Source organism: Adiantum capillus-veneris, chromosome 6 (assembly GCF_014529385.1).
Source record: "Adiantum capillus-veneris isolate H3 chromosome 6, ASM1452938v2, whole genome shotgun sequence".
NCBI lineage: Eukaryota > Viridiplantae > Streptophyta > Polypodiopsida > Polypodiales > Pteridaceae > Adiantum > Adiantum capillus-veneris.
Window position 1 is genome coordinate 53,624,929 of NC_140936.1, and position 25,849 is coordinate 53,650,777.

Genomic DNA, 25,849 nt, shown 5'->3' on the forward strand with positions numbered 1-25,849 from the left:
GAACAAAGAATTCATACAAACATTGAGAGAGAAAAAGAGAGAGAGAGAGAGAGAGAGAGAGAGAGAGAGAGAGAGAGAGAGAAAACAAAGAGAGAGAGAGAGAGAGAGAGAGAGAGAGAGAGAGAGAAACCAAAGAGAAAGAGAGGGGGAGAAGACGAAAAGAGAGAGGTAAGGGGAGAAAACAGAGAGAGAGAGAGAGAGAGAGAGAGAGAGAGAGAGAGAGAGAGAGAGATAAAAGTAGAGAAAACATGAAATGAAATGTTATATTGAGATTTAAGGTTAGATTAGATTTAAAATTACATTAGTTAAAATTAGGTTAGATTAAAATCTAAAATAAGTTAGATTACATTTAACTTATATTTAAAATTTATGCTAAATTTAAAATTAGATTAAGATTTAAGATTAGGTTAGATTACATTTAGGTTTAGGTTAGATTTATATTTATGTTGAGTTTAAGATTATGTTAGATTTAAAATTAAGGCAAGATTTAAGTTAGATTACATTTAGATTTAAGATTTAAGATTGGAATAGATTTAGGTTTATGTTTAGTTTAAGATTAGATTAGATTCAGATTTAAGATTAGATTAAATTTAGATTTAAGTTAAATTACATTTATGTTTAGATTAGATTAGATTTAGGTTTATGTTGAGTTTAAGATTGGTTAGATTAGATCTAGATTATATTAAATTTAAGACTAGATTAGATTTAGGTTAGATTTTAGGGCATGTCATGAAGGCTTTGCCCAAAGAGCAACACTAGTTACACAACAATATGTATAATCCCATCAGAATCTGACACCTATTAATTCACCCACTAACCATGTTAAATTACCTCAGAACCACCATATGTTCAATTAGGTTAGATTTAAGATTAGATTTTGGATTTAGTTTTTATATTAAAGTCTACCTTTGAGATTACGAAAAAAAAATTAGAGTTAGGCGAACGGTGATCCCTCTCTTTCTCTCTACGGATGCGACCTTAAGTTGGAAAGCTTTCAACGGTATGATACTCAACTTGGAGGCCAACATGTAATGTGCGAAGTAATCCCTCAAACAAGGATCTATTGTGAAGAGATGTTAAGATGCTGTGAATTGCTACAGTTAGAGAAGAAGCAAAGGGGTTTTGTCCACTACATGCACTATGATGTAGACGTGGATGTGTAGATTTCTCATACCCACAAATATAGGCATTAACCAATAAAGACGAAATTATAACCCGATGGTTCTGATCTCCGTTCACCTCTAGACCGAGGTGTGTGGGGATCAGACATGACTAGAGAATGTGAGATAGTTTACAGTGTGAAAAAGAGAGAGAGAGAGAGAGAGAGAGAGAGAGAGAGAGAGAGAGAGAGATAAAAGACGGAGCATGCCAGTAGAAGATTACATTTATGTCCAAGTTATAAGGTTTTTATATTCATTATGAATAGTGACGAGGATGTGGGGTCGTCCAACCGAAACACCTATCTCTCAACAAGGATCTTATGTCCTTGTAATCAATGCAAGCATGCTGTGTGATGGACAAGACACGTTTCTTTGCAGCACGTTCACGAATTTGGCGAGTTTGATCCATCTATTATAGATCAAGTTGTTGCCAATTGTAACTCGTTGGACTCTGACACTGGCCAACAGGCAGCAATCTTGCAACCCAATAGACGTGTTCATAGGCGCTTTGGTCAAGCAGAATACGTGAGGCCACAAGATGTAGCGTTTGACAGCTCATAGGATTAATATGGAGACCACATTTTCAATGAGACAATGTTTGAGTCCGAGATCAATGAAATGATCGAGACGATCATGGATTTAGAAAGGCTTATCTATGATGATATGAAAAGTGAAGCCGATACACCATTGTATGATGGAGCATGCGTGTCTAGATTGAAGGCGCTCCTGGTTCTTCTCAACATGCAGGCAAAGTTTGGATGGAGTGACACTAGCATCACAACGCTTTTTAGGTGATCTATTACAATGTGTTTACTTGAATAAACAACTCTACATGTATAATGATCTGATAGATTACTTACACAAGTGTACCGCATTTTTTTCACTGTGTAGATTGCTCAAAGAGCATATACTGCTAGTTGATAATGTGACACTAGATTCCAAAGAGGAAGCAAGAAAGATATTGTAAAACTTCGGGATGGATTACAATTCGATTCACGCTTGGCCTAACGACTGCATTCTTGTTAGTAGGAATACATAGACATGGAGAAGTGTCCGAAATGTGATTCCAAGGGATATCGAGTAGATCTCCACGAAACAAAAATTTCACAAAAGGTTTTGCGACATTTTCCTCTGCTTCCTCGCATCAAGTATTTCTTCGAATGTAAGTCCATGGCCGCCCTAGCATCATGGCACGAGGAGAATAGATCTTCGGATGGTGTATTACAGATTCTTGCAGATTGCACAGCCTGAAAACATATAGACGATACATGGCCGGATTTTTCTAGGGAAGCTCAAAATTTGCACATAGGCCTGGCTATGGATGGTGTAAATCCATTTGGTTAGAGATAAACATATTACAGTGTATGGCCCGCTCATCAGCAACTACAACATTTCCCCATGGTTGACTACCAAGAAGGGGCGCTTGTGGCTAAGCTTGATTGTGCCGAGGCGGTATAAAGTGAAGAATATGGATGTGTATCTTCGTCCACTATTGGAAGAGCTACAACACTTGTGGATTGGCATAGAAGTGGTGGATATGAGCTGACACAGAGATCGACGGAATGCTTTGATCAGAGGCATTCTAATGTGGACCATGCATGACTATCCCAGACTAACACAATGCTCAGGTGATTTACACTCAAATTCAAACACTGTAAATCTTGGTTTTTCTTAAGCTTATCTATTGTCATGTGTATACATGCAGGGCTTCAAAAAAGCGGATACAAAGCATGTGTCACATGTGGACCTAGACTTAATGCACGTCGAGCGCCCTCATTGAAGAAGCAAATTTATGAAGGTCCTCAAGTGTATCTTCCAGAGAATCATGAGTTACGCAACGGCTTTTTGGGAAGAGAGCCACCGAGGATGTATGCACAAGCATGGTTAGAGCAGAAGGAGATGTGTGATGACGGTTTGTCCCCAGGGATGAAGAGACTCTCTCTATGGTACGAGTTACCATATTGGCCCAGACTCATGATCAATCACTTGCTCGATCTAATGCACATATTCAAGAATGTGGGTAATCGGCTGTGGGACCATCTGATCGCAAGAAAGATACTTTGGGAGCCAGGGTTGACCTTAGAAATGTTGATCGTATGGAGTAATATTGGCCACAGACAACATCCGATGGATCGATAAAACTCCCTAAAATTCTATGGATTTTGACAAGAGCCCAAGAACGCAAAGTAAAAGAGACTATTCGATCTGTGCGGACCCCAGTGGCGTAATGCACAAGCTCCGAACGTATTTTACTAAAGAAGGGAAGCTTACCGGTTTGAAGTAACACGACGGGCATAAAATGTGTCACGTATGTTTAAGTGAAATATATCATAGTGGGAATTGTGTAACAAATTTGTGTGTGGACTTTAATATCATTGCTAGACGTGTTTTGCAGTTTTATTTTACCTGTGACCATTGAGGGATGTTTGTCTCCCAGATGGCCATAACACAATCTACAAACTTGCGAAGTTGGTGCAATGGATCTCACAAAAGGAGATCAATGTAGACTCCATATCATTTGCCAAACTAAACGCTGTGGAGGTTGTGTGCATGTTTGAGAAACAATTTCCTACTACCATGCTAACCATTCAAGTGCATCTTCTTGTTCACATAGTTGATGAGGTGGAAATAGTTGGCACAATACATTCCACAGATGGATGTTCTTTTTAAAATGTTTCATGAAAACGTTCAAGGGATATGTGCATCAGAAGGCACATCCGGAGGGTAGCATGGCAGAAGGTTGGCTGGTGTCCCTAGTTTACATTGGAGAGTGGCTAGATGGATTTGAGAAAGCCCAGGACACGCTATGGTGATGAGCGCATATCTGGGATTGTCATGTGCAGTCTCGATGTTGAGAAGAAGATGTTGAAAGATCTAGAGGATAAAATCAACCGATTTTGCATGCTTAACAATCCAGTGATGCAAAAGTTCCTTTCACAATACGAGGATGAAAAGCAAGAGCGACAAAGGGCGCGAATCAAGTGGAGACGGGAAAGACGACCGCTCATGCATTATCCGGCGGGTCTGGAGAGCCTACCAACATTCATGAGCTTAAGATGGTTGCACAACCAATTAAAAAGCGCACAACAGTGCGGTGAAGAAGTGACTGAGGAGGAGTGGGAGTACTCTCGTGGTTGCATAACCAAGGTAAGTTTGCAATGTACAACTATTGACTTTCTAGATGTTTGAACGGCCACTCATAATCTTTGTTGGTTGTAGTATAAGTCATACACATCATCATGGTGTAAAGGTCGACATTTTAGGGTGGAACGGATTGACAAAAAGCGTTTTACTCAAGATTGTGGAATCATGGAAACATTTGAACAGCCCAGTCGACGACGGTCCTCTGATGTAGAACATGTGGTGATGAAAATCACTTACTTCAGCACGCTATAAGAGATTTTGAGGATTAATTATAGAGGATTTTTTGTCGACTTGTTCGACGTGCAATGGTTCAAGATAAACATGGAGGGTCGCAACGCTACCGTGTGCTTCCTTGAGGTGGATTCAACTAAAAAATGGACCGACCTAAGAGACACTTTTGTACTACTCGAGCATTGTAAACAAGTAAGTTTGTATCCAATTTTAGAAGTTATGTACTTGGAAGCTCTCATGTAAGTTATGTGTCTCTGACAGGCGATATTTCATCCTACAAAGTTTGCATCAAGCTAGTGGTACGTGATAGAGGTAGCCCCTTATAGTGCACGGACTTATGAGGGCTACCATGTGCCAATCACAACGGCATCAATGGAGGAGATCAAAGAAGATGCTCAGTCAAAAGCCGCTGAGGTGGTGCCAAACGAGCATCAAGCTGCTACTCTCTATGGGGTGCATACAGGAGATCTACAAAATGAAACGATGGACATTTGCCTAAACGGGGAGCTCTATATAGACATAGGGAGTTATGATGAGCTATGCGAGGATGAGAGAGAAACCTCTTAAATCCATAAACATTGTATTCGAACAATTTTGCTCCGTTTTATAATATATATTGTATTCACGTGCCTTTTTGTCCATTCCTGTCTATATGCTATACTTGAGAAATTTAAATTGTGTTTAATTGTCATTGCTACCACTCCAGGTATGTTCTCACAAGCAAGGACACTCCTCGGTGCTCATGAAAGTCTAATACGCCGACGCAGTACTGCGCTCCGAGTGTGATGAAGATTGAGGCTGCAATCACGAAGGAGGTGATCCATCTCTGCTCATAGATATTGATAGGTCCCTCCACTAGATCTAGTGGAGGGACGCGCAACGTCTATGAGCAGGGACGGATCACCTCTTTTGCGATTGCAGCCTCAGTCTTCATTGCACTATGAGTTTCATCCTTTTACAAGATATGTAGAATGCACACGGGAGACAAATTCACAAGAACTTCACAGGAATCCCTCCCCCTTTATGAGTCCTCTCTCTCTCTCTCTCTCTCTCTCTCTCTCTCTCTCTCTCTACATAGAAATCCCTCTCCCTATTATCTATAGTATAGATTATAATTTGTCCATGTTTTCTTCTCCATTCAATATTAAGATTAAATGTTCGTGTGTTTAATGCAGGTATGGACGGATGATGAGTTTCTTTCTTCTTTGTCACCCCTGCAAAGGAGGTGGTACAAGGACCGTCATCGCTCTGGAGCACCATCACATCGTTCCACTCCTTCAGCATCTCCCTCTGTTTTGGAGCATTCAGCACGATTCGAAGCTTCGATGTCAACGAGACGATCTTCATACTCGTCTAGGCATCGATGCTCTAGTGGTGGCCGCGGCGGTTGCTATGGGGATGCCGCCGCCGATGCCTTGACACTGCCTCGTTTTGATGAGGCTCCTTATCTTCCCCTTCTTTAACCGCCTCCACACCAGCCATGGCATTGCCATCTATGCCAGGTTTTGCGCGGCTATCGATCGTTCCTAGCTACACCCAACTAGCTACTCCTACGGGAGTCACCCCAATCGACACTCCTCTCTTTGGGACCCAGACTCCAGTGGAGACACCTGACATCCGTACACCCATCGAGACGCCGCTAGAGACCCCTGCCAAGACACCCAGGTTCACGCGTCACAGCACGATTCGAAGCTTCGATGTCAACGAGACGATCTTCATACTCGTTTAGGCACCAATGCTCTAGTGGTGGCCGCGGCAGTTGCTATGGGGATGCCGCCGCCGATGCCTCGATACTGCCTCATTTTGATGAGGCTCCTTACCATCCCCTTCTTTACCCGCCCCCACACCAGCCATGGCATTGCCATCTACGCCAGGTTTTGCGCGGCTATCGATCGTTCCTAGCTACACCCAACTAGCTACTCCTACGAGAGTCACCCCAATCGACACTCCTCTCTTTGGGACCCAAACTCCAGTGCAGACACCTAACATCCGTACGCCCATCGAGACGCCGCTAGAGACCCTTGCCAAGACACCCAGGTTCACGCGTCACAGGCGAGAGGGCTTGTTGTACTCGGTTGACATCAACGGCGGCATCATCTTGGATGACGAAGGCAAGAAGGTGATCTCGCGCATGCGCGGTCTTTTCTCTCAGGTGTTTAGACACTACATACTAAACACCTAGAGTGAAGTGTCAAGTAAATTAAAAGACAGTCATCAGCATGCTGCATGACGAGTTTCCCGTGTCAAGTCGAGATGAGAGCTTCAATGAAGACCTGATGAAGGTTTGAATGCGTGAATATTGCAAGCACAAGCGTTCTAAAGTAAAAAAACAATAAAGCGTTCTGAACCATATTGGCTGGCCAAAGAAGATTGGAAGAATGCGAAGCGAGCAACGCGCGATAATCCTGACAAGTGGAAGCAACAAAAGGAGGTAGCCAAAGTGCGAGTAGAGACAAGGAGCTCGCACCACTTGGAAATCTGACGGGTGGACATTATTTGAGGCCGATTTTGTAAGTGTTTTTGCATTGCTCTTTAGGTTAGATAGTTACGTGTATTTGTACTTTTAAATTCTAGCATAATGGATTCTTTGTATGTTTTGAATAGTGGTTGATAGGACGTGACCCCACACCGTATGAGCGCGAGTACGCAGGTAAAAATGGCTTAAACACCCTAATGGACATTTTGAGTTCTCCCTGTGGCATGGTTAGTATTTCATTTTACTCTTTTACATTTGTTGAATTTTAATGATAAGCTCAAAAAATAAATTGTTTTGTAATTATATGTTTATACTTACACAAAGTACGTCTTATTGTTTTTTTTTCAGAATTCGATAGATACACCGCTTAAACGCGATGAGACGTCTGATTAGACAATGTCAATCTAACCGTAGTCAGATAGCATTAGTTTCCTTTTATCATAGCTTGTATATTGAGATGACGTGTGTATGTCTTTTTGTAACTATTAGAAACCCATGTATTTTCTCAATAATGACAATTGTGTTGTAACTATTACATTTGTGAAGCTTAACAATCGTCCTCGGAGGTCAAATATGACCTATGGGACCAAAGTTACATGTGATGTAGTATATGTATGGTTGATGAGTGACTCTCGATGCTCCAAAATTGTAGTGATGAGAGTCGCAATGGAGAGCCCACACTTTGGCTGGGAGAGGAAAGTGTGTAGGTCTAAGTTATGGCTGAAAATGTGAGAGAAGCAAGTTCGGATGTGATCAAAAGCTGAGCACTCTAATAGTGTGTGGTACTCAGACTCTCGAACTTGCAGTGAGCATAATGTGCACAATCGATTTGACTCTTCTCCATTGCCCCAACGCCCTATCTCGCATCGAAGGAAATGGGAGCTAAGCCAAATTGCTGCGATAGTGCGTATCGCGGACAAGGGAATATGCTCAAGCATGTAAGTGTGAGTACGGTTTCCTCTCTCAGCGAAGAACATGGTTTTGTAGTTGGGGGAAATATAGGTGGTGTAATGTATGAAGCGTGACCCACAGGATTTCTCCCAAGCCGTAATACATTGGCATTGTAGAAAAGCTTCATTCACTTGAGAGTCAATTGAAGCATCATGTAGCAAGTGTAATGCATCCCATCTCCCAAACCACTTCTTTATGTCTTGCATCCATCCCGTGCTCAAGATCTTGCTTTTATGCGTCTTTTGAACTTTTTTGCTTGCTTCCCATGCAATTGTAGGAAGTCGATGTGAGGGGTTTTGACGCATCTTTATCATGTACTCCACAACCCTTTCCATGCCCATAACCTCAATTGGAAGAGATCCCGACTCAAGAATTAGGAGCATATATGGTGTTTGTGTCTTAACTTGGAGAAAGTTTGTAAGAAAACGCTTTTGGACATTCTCAAACTCTTTCCAAGTAGACTTTGAGATGCTCCCGCCCCACACTTCAACTCCATAAAGAAGAACCGGTGTCACCAATGCATCAAAAAGATACTTCTTGAGAACCCAACACTTGATGTTTCCCGCATTACACATGTTCTCAAATGCATAATATGCTCTCTTTCCCGCTTCCAAACGACGAATAGCACATTCATGCCACTTTTGATTGGATGGAACCTCAAGGCCAAGGTACTTAAAGCTCTCAACAACTTCAAGTGTCTCGTTGTTGTACACAATGCATGGCTTCTCCTTATGGTTGGTTTTCACAAGCATAACCTTTGTTTTGGATTCATTTACAATCAGCCCACTATGCAAGCAAAAGTTCTCAAGGACAACCATAAACTTTTGTGCATCTTCTAAAGTGTGTGCTAGAAGCACTACATCATCCGCATACAACAAAAGCATGATTACCCCATTGCAAATAGTGACCTCTTCAGTGCCTTCTTCTTACATAAAGTCAAGTACCATTTGTTCCAATTGATCGATGCATAGACCAAAGAGAGTTGGTGACAATGGACATCCTTGTTTAACCCCAATAGTGCTTACAAAAATTTCTGAAATTTCTCTTCCCATGCGCAATTGACAAATCACCTTCTCATAGATTTGAGAAACCGCAAGCATAAACTCACTTGGCACTTGGAGTTCTTCCATCCTTCTCCACAAATTGTTACGTGGAATCATATCAAAGTCTTTCTTAAAGTCCACAAAACAACAATACAATCGCTTGCCTTTCAACCGACTTTCCTCCATGAGAACACGAAGAGTGACAAGATGATCAATGGTGCTATGGCATCGACGAAAACCCGCTTGTCCCTTTGCACGCTTGTCATTCTCTTCAGCCCAATCACTCAATTTCATCTCCATTATGCACCCAAACAACTTTGCCATAAGAGACCGAATCATTATAGTCCGGTAGTTGCTTACATTCTTTACATCCCCTCCTTTATGCAAAGGCTTAACCCAATTAGTACTCCAATCATAAGGCATACCATGTTGAAGTGCAAGGTTGAACATATCACACATCCACTCATGGGTAAAATCTCCCGTCCATTTGATCATCTCCGGCTTGATACCTTGAAGATCTCCCGCTTTGCGAGTGGCCAACTTTTCAAGCCCACCGCATACATCCTCAATAGTAAAAAAAGACGGCATACATGGGAGTGAACCATAAAATGACATTTTTTCAGTATTTGCTTGCTCATATAATTGCCTACAATGTGTGTACATATCCACTAGACTCAAGTTACCAAAATTCTCAACCCGCTTGCCTCTCAAGTTTCTCCAAAATCTTCCACATGCATGTGCCTTTTCTTGGATTTGAAATTCTTGTTGCTTTACTTCCCATCGTCTTCTCTTCTTTTGAATCAATGCCTTGTATGTATGCAAGTGACTTTGATAGTTGTCTTTGTCCATAGTTGCATCAAGCTTTATCAAGGACTTTCGAGCATCTTGACATTCTTTATCAAACCACCTTTTGCATGATCTATCTTTGTTGATACCATGGAGATGCTTTATGACAAAGCATTCTTCCGCACAAGAACAAATAGCTTTCTTGAAAGCTTCCCATTTAGTTTCCAATGGTGCATCACATTGAAGCTTTGTCATCCATAATTTTTGCTCAACCATTTCAATGTACATTGGTGCCCGTTTGAAATCCATACATAGTGATAACTTCTCTTTCCTTTGGCTGAGATTATCATGCTTAGTTGCTTCTCCACATGAAAGGTCAATACATAAGGTGCGATGGTCGGATTCCGGGGTCCATTGACCAAACATAAAACTCTTTATGCGATACATGATGGCTTCAGAGACTAGCATATAGTCAATCACACTATCCCCATTATGTCTCCTACATGTAAATCCATTGGTTCCACTCCACAAAGATACACCATTGGCAATGAGCATACCCGTGCTATTACACATGTGTAAAAGTAACTTTCCATAGTGATCCGGCTCTTTCTCATCCATTGAAGTACGATCATACAAGTGAACTTCCTCCAACTCCCTTGAAATGTATGGCATATCAAATTGTTGAGTATCATGTTGCAATGTTTTTGTGCAAGCATTCATATCCCCAAATACAATAACATCACCTTCACCTTTGAAATAAGCAATGTCCTCTTCCAAATCAGAAAATGGTTGATCTCTATCCATGCAAGCATAAAAGGGAGAATCATGATGAGGAATGTAGCAACCGGCTACAAAAATGGGTGCTCTTTTTGGTGTCATAATTTTCAGCCATACATAACGTTTGTACTTGTCATCTTTCACAATTGATACAAAATCTTTCAATCCTTTCTTAACCATACATGCTAACCCTCCTTGTCCTCTTCGTTGCTTGAGATTCTTTGACCACATCAATGAATATACATTGTAATCCTCCAAGCCGTTAATCCTTTGTGTATCATGCTCCCAAGTTTCAACAAGAAGTACAACATCGGCTTTGCTTGTTAGTTCATCAATGCCAACCCCCGCATTCCATGGGTATCCATTACAATTCCAAAAGCATATTTTCAATTGTAACTCAGTCTCATAGGTCATGCATCCCTATTTGCCTGAGAGACTTGCCTCCTCCTTGGGCACATTTTCTTCATGAGAGATCTCCTAGTTTTTATTATTCTTTTCCTCATATGCTTTGCGACGCATATTTTTTTGCTTAATAGTGCGATCTTCACATACAAAACATTTTGTATCCCTCAAATAGATCCAACTATTATCAAGGATAATCTTTCGCTTGGTCTCATCCGGCATGGTGCATACAATTGGCCGTTCTCCCGAGCGAGGAGCTCCTTGCTTCCTCACTCTATGTGCTCCATAGACCATAACTCCAGACATGCCAAAGTGGGTTTTGAAGAAATCTTCAATAACAATGGCAAGAGAAGGAGGTGTCTCTAACTTCTCTTCGGGAATTCCACGAATAACAATGTTCTTGGAACGTCGCTCCCGTTCCTTCAACTCCTCCACATCCACATTCTCAACATTCTTTGTTTGAACCATAGCTTGCATGAGTGAGGAATTAGAAACCACATTGCTACCACATACATCAGCCCAAGACTTGTTTGTGCATACATTTTTCATGTCGCATACATCCGGGCTTATAGTGTCAAATTTCTCCTCTTTCAATACATGGTCATGCTCTACTTTGCTCATTCGCTCCTTCAAAGCATTCAAGTCCACAAGAGAGCGTTTACATTCCTTGACTTCCTCTTCAAGTTGCATCAAACGTGTTGTTTGCATCTCAAGTGTCCTCTTGAGATTCTCATTCTCAACCACAAGTACCCTTAGTGTGCCATTCTCCATTGCAAGTGCTCGTAAGTCTTCGCCTTGTTTGTTTACGGTCTCTTGCAATGATACCAAGTACGCCATGATCATGGTTTTCGATGTCGTTGGTTGGGTGGTTGTGTTGCTATCTCCACACTTAGGAGATTTTGGATCATTTTCCACAATGGTTGTGGACCTTGTTGAAGAAGAAGAACCCTTGCGAGTGCCTGAAGACATTGTATGTAAAATAGGAGATGAGAATCAATTTTGTTGAACCTGTTCACTTCGGAAATGCTGCTACAGAAACGCCTTCCATAATTCTGAAAAATTTTGTCTTTACATCAATGCGTAGAGGACTTCGTGATCTTTGATTGAGGCTATAGATCACCCAAATCAGAGTTCGGATGAAGAAGTTATGATCAAAAGAGAGAGAGAGAGAGAGAGAGAGAGAGAGAGAGAGGGGGGGGGGGGGGGGGGGCATGAGTATAGAGTGATAGGAAAAAAGAGAGGAAGAGGGAGTGGAGGACCTTGTGGAAGGGATGCTGGAGGACAAGATGGAGGGAGGGAAGGCAGGTATAGGAGTAGATGGAGAGAGGAGGTGGAGGATGTTGGAGGAGGAGGTTGAGGAGGAGGAGCAAGGGATGAGAAGGAAGCACATGGGCGGCGAGAGGAGGAAGGGGATGTAGGGACGGCGGTCCTTAAAAAGAAAAAAAAACTCGCTTCAAAGCTCGCTCCGTTGAGCTCGCTCGAAGACCTAACTCATTTACATGCTATATATGCATTACAAGACACATGCATTGAATCGGCTCATTTGGTAGAGACTATTTAAAAAAAAAAAACAAAAGTAATGCTTTATAAATAGGAAGCAAATTTTTTTTGTGAAACCTTCTAAGAAATCCAATCAAGCATCCCTATCATGTGTCCAGCTTGTTTCAACCATATATTGATGTTCCAGAAGGTGTGTCAATATGCAAACAGAGATAAGGTCATGGCTATGTGCACTGAATTTTGGGGACAAAGTTTACAAAATAGAACCAACTACGTGTACGATACAATGTTGACTACTTGGAGTGTGAATAAATCAACTACAAATACTTTCTACGTATTTTATTTTAATGGCAATGAGGTTTGCATTAGAGCTTGATACAAAATTCATAGCATTCCAAAAACTTCATTTTATCATTACTGTGAACAATTTGAAAATGGGATTCGACACTCAATGCATGATAATGATGGTGTCATAAGAAAAGGAAGAGACAATACAAAAATGGGAAGGGCAGTGATGTGATTTTGGTAGAGAAAAACTTAGAGAAGATTAGAACTATGGAAGATGATGCTAGGGAAACCTTGCTTTACGATACCAAACATGTACAGGCAAATAGACAATTTACATGATGTCAATAAAAAACTTGAGAGTATGAGTCTCAAGCTAATTTCTAACACTACGTTCAATAGAATTTGGAATACAAAGTTTGCTAATGTGACCTTGTAAAAAACAAGTGAGTTCTCCAAATGTGTTATGTGTAATCCGATAAAGTCTCAACTAGAGTCAACAAAGGATGATGACCTAATTGCACGTTTGAAGGATGAACATAGAATTCACATGATGCAACAACAAAGTTGTACGAATGTGTACTACATGTAGCGTAAGTTATTGCAATTGCAAAAGGATAAGTATTTATGCATTATACATGATAAAATGGACCAAAAAAAGACAAAAATACTTAGATTGTGTGTGAACTCAAAAGACTATGCGAATGCATATCAACTGCAAATATCATTAATAGGTATGATAACACATGGACATGATCATGGGATGTATGGTTATTTCTCGCTTAATGGTCTATGGCCTTCAGATACCAATGCTACAATTGGATCCCTTGCATTATGCTTGCACAAATTTGGAAAGAACAAAAACCCATGCACTAGGAGATTTATGCCATGACAATATGCCACGCAACAACGTAACAATATCAATGCATTGAACTCAATGAAGGATGTAATGAAGCGATTTCTAACTTGAAATTAACCTCCTCTCAATGTGTTGTGGATACCATGTCCACTCCTATATTTAATTTTCTTTTGAGAATCTTTTCCTACAGTTACATTATTGTGCATGAGAGAATAAGAATCAATATTTATTTGCATAACTATCCTTGCTAGTAGCAAAAGGTGTTTTCAAAACCGTGCAATTGTGATTAATAATGGTGGGTCATACACATGAGGACATAGATGCAATGTTTAGTAGGTTCTCAGAGAGATCTTCAACAGGAATGACATTCACTTTTCTATATCTGATGGAACATTTCCAAAATGTGAAAGCTCGGCTTTGGCACCATTTCTAATGACACAAGCTCCTGACTTAAAATCATTTGTTAAAGGGTACATGTGTGATGGACAAGATGATCTAGTTGGACACTCTAAGCCACTTCAATTTTGTTTCTATATGCAAGGTGACAATATCCCTGTAATGCAATACAAAATTCACCTCAAATCACCTGATTGGATGCCAAGGGAGTCAAGAATTGAGTTGTAAAAAAAAGATGATCAAGGGAAACCAAAATTTCCAACAGGTTGTCTAGATGTGGTACCTATAGCATACTATGTGAGGGATAGTCTGAAGGGATTAAGACATATCTTGAATTCTGGAAAAAATGTTCTCTCTTAAAGGGAAAGAACCATGATTCTACAAAATACATGGAGCGAGTTATTCTTTATTGGCAAAATGTAATTAGTGAGCTTGAATAACCAACCAATAAACACACTGGTGAATATACTTTATTTTGGCCAAAGACTAAAGGGATTCATCAAGTGCAACAGATAGAAGAAGAAGAGATGAGTTTCAAGGATATGAAGAATTAAATGATCACTGTGTTGGTCCTCAAAGTGCAAGGCCGTAAACAAGAAGATTTTAGGCCTCAAATTGATGTAAGGCATTAGGAAGTGAATGGGTTATAGGAGGGCCTCTTTATTTGGCAGTTTAAGAAAATGCCTAAAGCTTAAGCCAAGTTTGACTAAGCCAGAATATCAAATTTATCATATTCTCTCACTGTATTCTTTCTCTAAAATGTGAGCAACTCTTTCTCTGCCCCCCTCCCCCCCCCCCCCTTTTCTTTCTTGTCACTTCCACCTCCCAATCATCAAGAGGACATTTTATGCTGCCTACATCTGACAAAAAGTGCAGATCCTCCAAGGTTGCAGATCTACTCTCTCTCTCTCTCTCTCTCTCTCTCTCTCTCTCTCTCTCTCTCTCTTCCTTCTCCCACTCTAGCTCCACGTGAGAGCAATGGAAAACTCCATTACCTCTGTGTGCAAAAACATTTCTCTCTCTAAAGATCTCATGATCAACATTTTGAATTCAAAGGAGATTGAGCTACACTCCCTCTCTTTCTTCCCTCCACAACATAATCCTTTTCTACTATCTCTTAGTACTCTTCACTTTTTTCCTCCATAGCCAGCTTTCCCTGCTTGCATTAGTCACCATTACACATTCTCTCTCTAATTTGCTTGATTAGATAACAAACATGTCATTCAATCACCCTCTGTTGTAAGACATTACTAATAGGCCAAAATGATATCGATTAAACTCTGATTTGGAGTAAGCACAAAAACACTTTGCATTCCCTGCCTCAAAAACATAATCAAGCTTCCACCTGGTTCCCAAGGAAAATGTGTAGAGATGCCATATATCAACTTTGCATCAAGAAAATCATCAACTACTTTGGCATAGACCAACATGTGTAAATATATCTCCTTATCCATAGCTGAGAGGTCTCCACTGATCATTTGTGTCATCAATTCCCGCTTCTTTGGCAATTCAACCTTGGTTTGCATCAGCCCTTCAATCACTTCATAAGGCCCTTCACTTTCGTCTCCAACCTCATTTGCAAATGCAACTAACCAGACTCTTGGATTCCTTTGTCCATCAAAAGAAATGAAACATCAGCATCCTCATCACTGCTGGTAGTACTATCACTATCCTCATCAGTCACTGTGGAATAGTCTTCATCACTAGACTCATCCTCATCTTCATAAATCTCCTCCAATCGTTTCCTTCTGTCCATATTATAAAGCTTCTTGGCACCTGTCTTTCCATAGAGGCTAATTGTACCACGTCGCCAATCTTGAACAGATCCCACTGCACGTTGCCATGGTCTACCCAATATAATAGGATATGCTCCCAATCCCGCTGGCATCACATGAAAATCAACCACTGCCTTTGCATCATATGCATTAATTTCTAAGCTCTTTACAACACCCACACATTTTACTTTCTGATGGTTTGCCAATCTAATCCGAAATCCTGACACCCCAGTCATGGTAAGATCCATCTTCTCAACGCATGAGTGTGTTATGACACATATTTGGGCTCCACCATCCACATAACCTTGTCTCATATTTTTTCTTTTATGCCACACATCTACTATTGGACAAATGTCTGGTAGCTCATCCATCGCCAACACCTTCACTGAACCTCTCTCTGGCTCTCTCTCCATTGGGTTAACCATCCTCTTCCACTGTCGCTTTAGCTTAGGCACCATCTCTATAAGCTTCCCAAAAGTAACGTCTACCTTCCTGCTTGTCAGATCCTCCTTCAAGTCAACGCTTAATTGTCCATCCCCTAGTGGAAAATCTGAAACATGAAACTTGCGACGAGCCCTTCTTTTCCTCTTGGCCTTGACATCTTCACCTTCATGGCTCTTTCCCTTCTTCTTACTAGGACTTGGGCACTTCTTCCTTCCTTTTCCTCTGTGGTCCTCTTCCCAATAGGCATCACTAATGTATCCTCTAGCTTTGATGCCTTCTCCAAGGTGACTACACTGATCACTTTTATCTTTCCCTTTTCCTTCTGGGTTAATCCACTGGTTCCTTCATCTCCTTTAATTTTGATGCCATAATCATTCGACCTAGTTAGCACCTGTCTTGGCAACGGATACATGTCTCCCCCCATCCTTGGTGGCTTATCACATTGCGGGCTGATGTGACCCAACTCTCCACAATTATAACATGTGGGCGTCTGCCTCCAAAACCTACCATTGCTTTGTCCAACACCATTCCTAGGTCTTTCTTCACCTCCTGGTTGATTTGCAAATCTCCCTCGACCTCGATTATTTCCCACTTGACCTAGCAAGTTTAGGCTGAGATTCTTCATTAAATCTACCACTTGCCTCATGTCTTGCCTTAGCCCATCATCTTGCACTGCTGTAGTGACCACTGCTGGCATAACTTGAGGAGCAACAGAAATCACTGGTTCATGATGAACCCCTGGCATGCGACCTTGCGAAGAATCCATGGGCTGAAATTCAGACCTCATGGGCAAAGACTTCACCCCTAACTGGCTCATTTTTCTTAACTTCCACTCTTTGTTCCTTGCTACCTCTAGTGCATCTTCATATGTCCTAGGCTTCTTTAGCTCCACTCTCCAACGTATATTCTCCCAAAGACCAGCCAAGAACCTATCCTTCTTCATCATGTCAGGCGGGGGTACCTGTGGTGCTAAGGCCTTGCACATCCTCTCCCATGCCAATGAAAACTTTCGTATGTACGCATCTACTGGCTCACCTTCCTGTTGCACTAAAGCCTGTACTTCTTGCCACACTTTGTCAGGATCTTCTGTCTTCACAAACTCCACTTCCAATCCATGTCGTAGATTGTCCCAAATCAACCTTACGGGTGGATCAGCCACACGCAACTCCTCTTCAAATGCTTTGGACCAAACTCGTGCATCACTCTTCAAACAAATCTGGAGAAGACGTAACATCTGCGCTGGGTCATGAATCTGGTTGCTAATGCAGGCAACCTTCATCTTTTCCAAAAAGTCTTCCACATCTGAATCACTTCTTCCATGAAACTCCGGATAAGAGAAAGCCATGGCTACCCAAGTTACGATGCTTCGAGAACCCCTTCGAACACACGTGCAAGAACCCAAAACTTTTCACTACCCAATCCCCAGAAACTTCAATGGAGCTCAGCTTTAGATAAGGACAAACACATGCACATCAAATGAGTTTTCATAGTTAATCATTGGAATTACAACAGGCAAAGGACATTCCAGGATCTCTCTTAATCTTCTTGGCCCGAACATAAAGACTATGCGCTGCTGGAAAAAGATCTTCCTGGACACATGAACATTAATCTGGATTCTTTGAGTTAAATGAAAAGGAGTGAACTGAGGGCCATTTTGATCATCCATTAAAGTCAACCATGCAGCTCCCAAGAAAGCACACCTATCTTATCCTATGATTTTGCCAAAATTTTAGCAGCATAACAGCATAAATGGCTCAAAAGACCAAAAGACCAGCCATGATAACTTGGAAGAATTTTGACAGAGTTTCCCCAGAAGTAGAGCAGTAAGAGCCCAAAATATAGACTGTATATGTATGCATAAACTGCCAACAATAGAATTCGAGCATCAAATAGGAATCACTAATACATAGCCTATGGCGAGGTCACAAAAAGGGTGCTCCAGCTACCTGTATCACTGAAAGGATCTTCACATTTGAGAATCCCCCAGCTCAATAAAACCTCACGCTATCGACCCTCACACGAAGGCTTATGCAAATCGCGTATAGTCAAGTCTCAAAAATGACTATCTTCCAGACCAAGTCTCAGAAATGGCTGGGACTGCCAAATAAAACCAAATATGGCTCCACAAAGGCGTACAATGGAAGTTTCCACAAGTAACGTACAATCCAACAGACAATGCGCTCAAACAGGCGCCAAGTGATGCATACCCATAACAACTGCAAGTGACATCACTGCTAGTATATCACTGTACTCAAGCTACCTGTACCTGTAACCTGTAACCTGTAACGTGTAACCTGTAACCTATAATCTGCAACCTGCAACGTGTAATCCTGAATCTCGAATCTCGAAGCTCGAAGCAGAAGGTACTCAAAGAAGATCCTCACTAGGGGTTCCAAAAGAATGTGAGCGGGATGGAAACACATAGAATGCCTCTATAATGACCCGACACACACTCTTGGGAAGATACACACACACACACACACACACACACACACACACGATGGGGCACCACTCGGCTTACACAATCCACCTGGCCGAGACAGGGAACACACCTATGGAATGGGAGGAGAGAGACTATCCACTTGGCCACTCCACACAGAGACACACACACACCCAAAAAAATCAGCTCAAAAGAGGGGAACTTCTGATAATTAGATACAAATGAGCTTGGACCAACACCAATGGGGCAAATAGCTCACACAGTATGAGTAAAATAAGCCAGATACAATCACAAACTGGAGCAGAAGCTTCGCTCATAGGAGAAACTTACATAGCCAAAAAAACAGAAAAATAGTGAGGAATTTGGAAAAATGGACAGCGTCATCGCGTCCGGAATGGCCCAAAACCACAGTCTACAATGTCAAAGTGCTCAAATCTGACCTCGGATGAGCAGTTTACGGCCAAAACAGGCTCCAAAAACCCCAAAAACACAACTGCGGCTGTTCCTCCTCTTCTCTCCACTCTTTTTCTGGTCTTCTCTCTGTTTTTTCAGTTCCCACACTTAGCTTTATTAGTTGGGAACCCTTGGCCTTTTAGATGACCTCAAACAGACCCCAACAGGCCAAAAACTGACCTCGTAGTGCATAGTTGTCACCTTTTTGCATCATCCGCACACCTGGCACTCATTTCTTTTCAATAATGCATCCCAACACCACGTGGAGTGGCCCCAAAAAGTGGTCCTCATGATGACCTCTCTGCATAATTATCACAAGAAAACACCCACGTTGTGTTCGTACCACGTGCAAGTATTGACCCCATTCGACGTCCTAACGCCACTAGATTCCATATGAAGCACCTGCTTACCTCATGTCGTCGGCCCGCGGATAGCTTCCTCGAGAAGTTTTACGCGCTACCAACTCCTCATTATTATAGAAAAAACACACTGGTATTGGTAATAGTGAAAATCGATGCACTATGTACAGCTTGTCCTACCTGTACACATGTGGGTCCCACGTAACCACCAGGTTCTGGAAAATGGGCAATCCTTTATTCGATGCACCATGCATGTGTATGTACATATGCGCAATCCCTTGCTCCAGAAAACTCCTGACACCGCTACATCATGCGAATTGCACACCTCTGTCGGATCTTGGAGCATTTGCAGCTCTAAACAGACCCACACAAGAAATAGGACCTGGGGCTTAAGCAGCGACAGCATCTGGAGCTCAAGCAACGGTTGCACCTGAAGCTCAAGCAGCCGCTACTACGCCATGAAAATTCCCCCCGCGTGTCAAACAAAGGGTGATCAAAGTAATACTAGGTGATCGTGTTTCAATAGCACAAGATGCCAAGAGGAGGAAGAGAATGAGAGAGATGAAAAGAAAGAGGCAGTTGACAGAGAAGCATAGAGATTGCATGAAGAACAAAGAAGGAAGAGAGAGCAAGAAGAATTGCAGAGAGTCGAGGTTCAGAGATCTTACTTGGCTAATTTACAAGCACCAGCAGAGGCAGAGAGGCGAGCAAAAGAGGATAGAGCTTAGGCCGCCCAACAAGCAAAGGTTGGGGACCCCAGACCTTCAAAAAATCCTTAGAGATCAAAACAATGTGCGGAAAAGAAAAAGGACAAGCTCACACCTGAAGAGCAACAAGCCCAAGAGGAGAGGAGGAAAAAGTACAAAAATGACCCTCCTCAATCGGCAAGACAAGAGGCTCCTCCACCACTGCCAACAGCGCAAAAGAAACAGCGATGGAACCTAGGCACGGTTGCTCTTCATGAAATCCAAAAATATCAAAAGAGCATCAAGCCAATAATACCAAAGGCAGCTTTCTCTCAGGTGGTGAGAGAAATAATGGACGAATATTCAGATTCTGTTACACGTATCCAACGTGCATCTCTATTGACCTTATAGGATGCCGTCGAGGACATTTTGGTGCAGTTGTTCCAAGACGATGTATCTTGTATGGTGCATACTAAGCGAGTTACTCTAAAAAATATAGATGTAGCTCTAGCGACCAATCTGAGGAATAAAGGGTGCCTCTATAAGAGTTAACTTCCCCATGTAACCTCTGCTTATGAGATTTGTAATCTTTCCATATAATATAAATGAATCAAATTTCTACCGTTCAGTGTAACTGTAATAGTTAATTGTGTACTTTCTGTTGTTGAAGTATTTGAATTAATCAAGTTGTTAGATTTCACCTCCTCGACCATCCAAGCACCTGTCGTTCGGCGTGGGACGCCTATCGGTGAACATTTTGCGGAATAGATCCATATCAGGAGCGTACGAAGGCGGTGGGACCGCCAAAATGCAGGACAAAACCCAGTGGCATTGCACATGCCAAAAACGGCCTTGTGCGTCATTGGGTTTTGTTGTGCATTTTGGCGGTCCCATCGCCTCCCCAGCTCCCGATTTGGCTCCGTTTTGCAAAGTGTTCACCGGTAGGCGTCCCATGTCCAGCGGGTGCTTGGATGGTCGAGGAGGTGTGAACGCGTTGATTGAAAAAAAATTATTGGCCAATATGTGCAATAGAAAAAAGAAAGTACAGGAAGTGACAAAAAAAAAATTACAAAGGATAAAATTATTGTAAATTGCTTTGGATATTACATCATGGCTGGTTGGTTTTCTTGTAAATTACATCTGTAGGTATAGGGCAAATGGCAGACTTGACACCAAAGGTTTTTACAATATCCTTTGGGTTTGTCACCCCTTGACCTAGACTTAAGGCACAATGCAAGAGGACTGACCCAGGGTGCTTTCCTATAAAGGCATACAATGCCGCTTCTCGGTCCACCAAGATACACTTGTGAGCATTAAGACGGTAAGGGAATCTTCAACAAGGATGACAGTTAATGCTTTGCACTTGAGCAGCTCCGCAGAACCATGCTTGGAGAACTTTGTGTGAGCAACTCAAAGAATGGATGTCCACAGATGGCCAAGGTAGTGCCACAGGGAGCTATCTCTACCCATAGGAATGTTGCACGAACCTCCAGTTCGCATTGCAAACTTATCAACATGGTATGCGGTTTGCAAAACATTTTAAACAGCTTCAACACTTGCTATAGGGTACAATAGACTATCGATAAGGTTAAAAAGTGGCTACCTCAGTTTCTTCATCCATCTCTTCAAGAGTTTTCCTTGTAAGGTCATGCTAGAGCCACCCATAATGATTAGCGATTTGTGTGGATGAAAAGCGCTTTCGCTTTCCGGGATGCTTTCATAAAATGAGGATAATGATTTGATTATCATAAGTGTATTTGCCACGGTTTGTACTAAATTGTGTTTGTTTTCACTAGGGAGGAAAGAGAGGCTTGGTGGGAGACCTTGGTCTTCAAAATCAATTTAAAAGTTGACCTTCTCTTGCTTTCCACTAGGATCTTTCATGCCCGCATAGATAGCGGTCACTGAGAGCGACTCATATTCTCTGAGTCCTAGTGTCTTCTCTATCGTGCAGCTCCGCTCCCATGCTAAGAAATATGCCAAGAAGATGCACATCAAGCTTATTGGAAGCCTACTTGATTAATGGTGATGAGGGCTTGTTAACAAGCCAAGTTTAATTATAAATGTATGCCACATGCGGCTTAAAAGGGCCAACTAATGCCTTAATGATGCTAAAAAGGGCTATGCTTGAAGTGAGCATAGATGGATATGATGGTATAGAACTGCAGTGCTTGAAGTGTTGTACCGGCCTGTCTTTACAGCTAGTCAATTGGAGCTACGATGAAGAAGTTATGACAGTTTGAAGATTGAGTCGATTGCAAATCCGTACCGGATTGGGCAACTGCAGCTGAGGGGACAGAAATGAAATGAATGCATGGGCCTGAAGTGCTCGCTTTGTGGAACACATGGGTCTTTTCAGATCAGTGATCAAAGTTCCAGTTGCCAAGTTATTGGCCTTTAAAGATTCATCGGGGGCCGGTTTTGTGCCAGTCTAGTCGACTTGGCCGGAGTGCCATCTGGGGGTTTTTGAGCTTGAATCAGGGGAATACCGCAAACCGCTATACTTTGGAAATTAAATAAGCTAAATGTGGTGCCGTTATGAAAGCACGAAAGGTTACAGATGATCTCTTTGTCCGAATGTCGTCACCTAGAGCGTGTTGATTGCGGGATTTTCTCAAGTACTGCTAAGAAAATCTTGTGCTTGGAAATGCTTTGCCACATGCATACTAAGTGTGGCCACGCAAGGGCTAAGGCTGCCCAAAGGCAACCAAAGGGAGGCCGGCCATCCAAAGCCAATAAGTATGGCCGCCCAAGGGGGGGGGGGGGGGTAATTGAGTGTGAAATAAGAAGAAAAGAATGGAGAAAAGCATGCAGGCAGCGTAGAAGGGCACAAGGGGAGAGAAACGCGTTGAGCACGCGTAGTAGAGACCTCCAATGGGCATCGTGCAGAAGGAAAAAAGTTCCTAGCTCGCCATGGTGCTCAATTGTGGCATGAGGAGAGGCGGATTTCGTGCTGGTCAGCTTCGGGCTTGCCACATTATAGCAGTCGCTCCCATGCCACGTCCTTCACGGCGCCGTGGCTGCGTGGTGGGGCAAAAAAGGGGGGAGGCTCAAGATAGGGAACCTAATTTTTCGTGCGCTCTTGACCCTGATTACTACAAAGAGTAAGAAGAGAGGAGAACAAGGAGGATTAGGGAGGGGATTTTCTCACTCTTAGACACAAGGCAAAAGCACTCTCTCTCGTCCTCCGTGAGCAAGGAAGCAATTGGAAGGGAGCAAGCAAGAGGGAGGTGCTTCGAGCTTGGGTTAAAGGAACGAGAGGGGCTCTCTCTCAAGAGCAACACAAGGGGATCTCTCAAGAGAGAGAGCAACACAAGGGGATCTCTCTCTCTCTCGAGCAACACAAGGAGTGCTCTCTCTCTTTCGAGCTTGGAGAAGATCTCTCTCTCTCCCTCTCTCGCTCTCTCAAATAAGCAAATCCAAGAAGAAGGCAGAACCAAACGAAGGCTTTCTCTCGTCCTAGTGCTTGGAAATCAAAGAGAGGACGGGTCTCTCTCCCTCTCTCGACCTTGATGCAACAAAAAGATAGCAAGAAGGCACAGGGGAGAACAGGAAGAAGGATTGTGAGGATTCTGGGAAGGGAAGGTCAGGCATGTGAGAGTTGGAGAAGGTGAAGCCAAGCACTCTCTCTCTCGCTCTCGTCCTCGGCTAGAAGAAAATCTCTCTCTCTCTATCGTCCTCCTTGAAGGAAAGATCTCTCGAGCTCAGTAGTAGAAAGCAATGCAAATATATAGAGTTCAACAACAGTCACAGCATGAAAATACGACATGGAGGAAAATTTTGATCATCGATGGCATCTTAAACTTAGTTAATCCTTTTTGTTAAATCATGGAGTCGTTAACGGCCCGAGTAATTGTAATGGGAGCCTAAACTCCTCAATTTCAGTGAACCTAAGTGTCGGTGTTGTTAACAGTCCGACTTGGCTATTGCCAGCAGACTGTACTCAGAGCTTAAATTGATTAGTTGAAGGTTATGATGATTGACAAATCCTTTTTCACCTGTTTTTCTTGTTCTCTTGACACCTCCCACAGCCAGAGGCTCGGCGCCTGCCCGACTCATGTTTCAAACACATATCCCCCGACATCTTTGGTGAACCTGACGCGAAACAAGCCGGGGTGGGAAGTAAAGATGGAGAATTTAGAGCAGATGATGAAGATGGTTGCAGAGTTAAGTGCAAACGGTTTTGATGATAAGCCAACAATTCTAGATTTTTTGAAGATGCTTCAATTGGTTCAAGGATCTCTGCTTGAAATGGAGACAGTAAAGAAGAAAAATAAAATCAATGAAGCTTTGGATGCAACTTTAGATGCATTAATATACAACGAAAGGCGAGTTTTTGATGGATACGATCCAGAGGGCTACCTTGAGTGCTATGAGCTAGAGACCAAGGTAAGAGAGATACTAGAAGAGTTGATGATAAAATCTTTTGAGTAGTTAATGAGTTGAGATGTGAAGGAGCAAATTTAAGAGGTTACCAGAGTCTACAACGACAACTGGGAGTATTTCAAAGAAGCTATTGTGCAAGTAAGTTATGAGCAGTATGAAAGCTATCAAGAACAGAGTGCAAATCTACCAGACTACGCAGATATTCGAGGACAAGTACGATCAAAGTTAGAAGCTGTGATTGATGAGTTTATTGTGCAAGATGCTAATGATAAAGACATAGTCAAAGCTGTGTAGGAAAATTTGGGGTTTACAGATGCATTGCATGAAGTAGAAGTCTTTGAGGGTGAGTCTCTATAGCCTCAAACCACACAGGGTGAATTTTGCAAAGAACATATACCTGTAGTACAAGAGGAAAAGAAATCAGGGGATCAAAACAACAAAGCGGTTAAAGCTCAAGAAGAAATTTTGCAGGTGAATGAGTGCATCCATATTCAGGTAGACATGCAGGAAGATTCAGTTATACAGCTGATACTTTTGCTACTGACTCAGAACTAGAGCAAAATTTTTCTAGCACAGATTCTACCATAGAGGTGATTGAAGATAATGACACAGATTTTGCCAAAGAGTTGATTAATAATACAGATGTTATAGGTCAAAGCAGGGCTGCTGTTGAAAGCAGCAGGACCATGGGTTTTGGTATACCGGATTTTTTGAATTTGGATGTACTTGATTTAGAGGACTTGGTTAAGCAATAGTATGTGCTTGAAGATCTGCAAAATGCTGATTCAGAGGGGGTGCAGACTCCTCATTGACAAGTTGTTTTTGTGAAGCACAACTACCAAATTGGAAAACTGATCTTGAACGTGATTATGATGATTCAAAGGGGGTGAAAACTCCTTTGACACGCTTATGTGACCTAGAGCTACTGATCTCGCAGACTGATCCTGAATTTGCTGATGATTTAGAAGGGGAGCAAACCTCTTCTCTATCAAGAATTTGTGACACAGGGCTCACATTATGGTAGAATGATCATGAACTTGATGATGCTGATTCAGAGGAGGTGAATAGTGAAGTGAAATCTCTTGATGTGGAATATGATTGGTTTCATTGTGCCGATGATACAGACAGGGCAGTAGATGAAATGTTCAATGTGCATGCTGAACTTTGTGCTACAGAAGTGCAAAGATGTCTGGATGAGGGTGCAAGACTTGAAGAGCAGTTTACAACAGATTTGTTTAGTATGCATGTCATATGTGAAAATCTTAGTTTACAGCAACTTGAGATGTGCAAGATGGA

At 42.1% G+C, this 25,849-nt stretch overlaps 2 protein-coding genes across 5 annotated transcripts in view; both read left to right on the forward strand.

Annotated features, from left to right (window-relative positions):
* The window catches only part of LOC147455516 (uncharacterized), a 31,962-nt gene extending 24,610 nt beyond the window's left edge, over window positions 1-7,352 (forward strand). Inside the window, exons 3-4 of one of the 2 annotated variants that reach the window (XR_015188377.1) lie at window positions 5,711-7,045; window positions 7,140-7,352. Coding sequence is in view for 1 of the 2 variants with exons in the window: in XM_086514281.1 (XP_086370407.1) it covers window positions 5,711-5,954 (244 nt within the window). In the remaining variant the exon portion in view is untranslated. Of the gene's footprint in view, window positions 1-5,710 lie in introns of both variants that reach the window. The other variant, XM_086514281.1, reaches the window with a different exon arrangement.
* Window positions 555-5,704, forward strand: LOC147455517 (uncharacterized). Of its 3 annotated transcripts, none has more exons than XR_015188376.1 (3): window positions 555-4,307; window positions 4,380-4,727; window positions 4,797-5,704. XR_015188376.1 is itself a non-coding variant. In XM_086514280.1 (3 exons), the coding sequence occupies exons 2-3, from the start codon at window positions 3,939-3,941 to the stop codon at window positions 4,554-4,556; spliced, it is 546 nt and encodes a 181-aa protein (XP_086370406.1). In that variant the 5' UTR covers window positions 555-2,788; window positions 2,866-3,938; the 3' UTR covers window positions 4,557-5,704. The 3 variants fall into 3 exon arrangements, 2 of the variants coding, with proteins under 2 accessions (XP_086370406.1, XP_086370405.1); XM_086514280.1 differs by having other exon boundaries at window positions 555-2,788; window positions 2,866-4,307; window positions 4,380-5,704; XM_086514279.1 differs by having other exon boundaries at window positions 4,380-5,704.
* Window positions 7,353-25,849: the final 18,497 nt, after the last annotated feature.

What these genes read in the sequence shown, in the direction of transcription:
- LOC147455517 (XM_086514279.1), top strand. Translation starts at nt 3,939, where the DNA reads ATGGATTTGAGAAAGCCCAGGACACGCTATGGTGATGAGCGCATATCT. An exon ending in CTCGTGGTTGCATAACCAAG is followed by an intron (nt 4,308 to 4,379) that starts GTAAGTTTGCAA and finishes TGTTGGTTGTAG; the next exon opens with TATAAGTCATACACATCATC.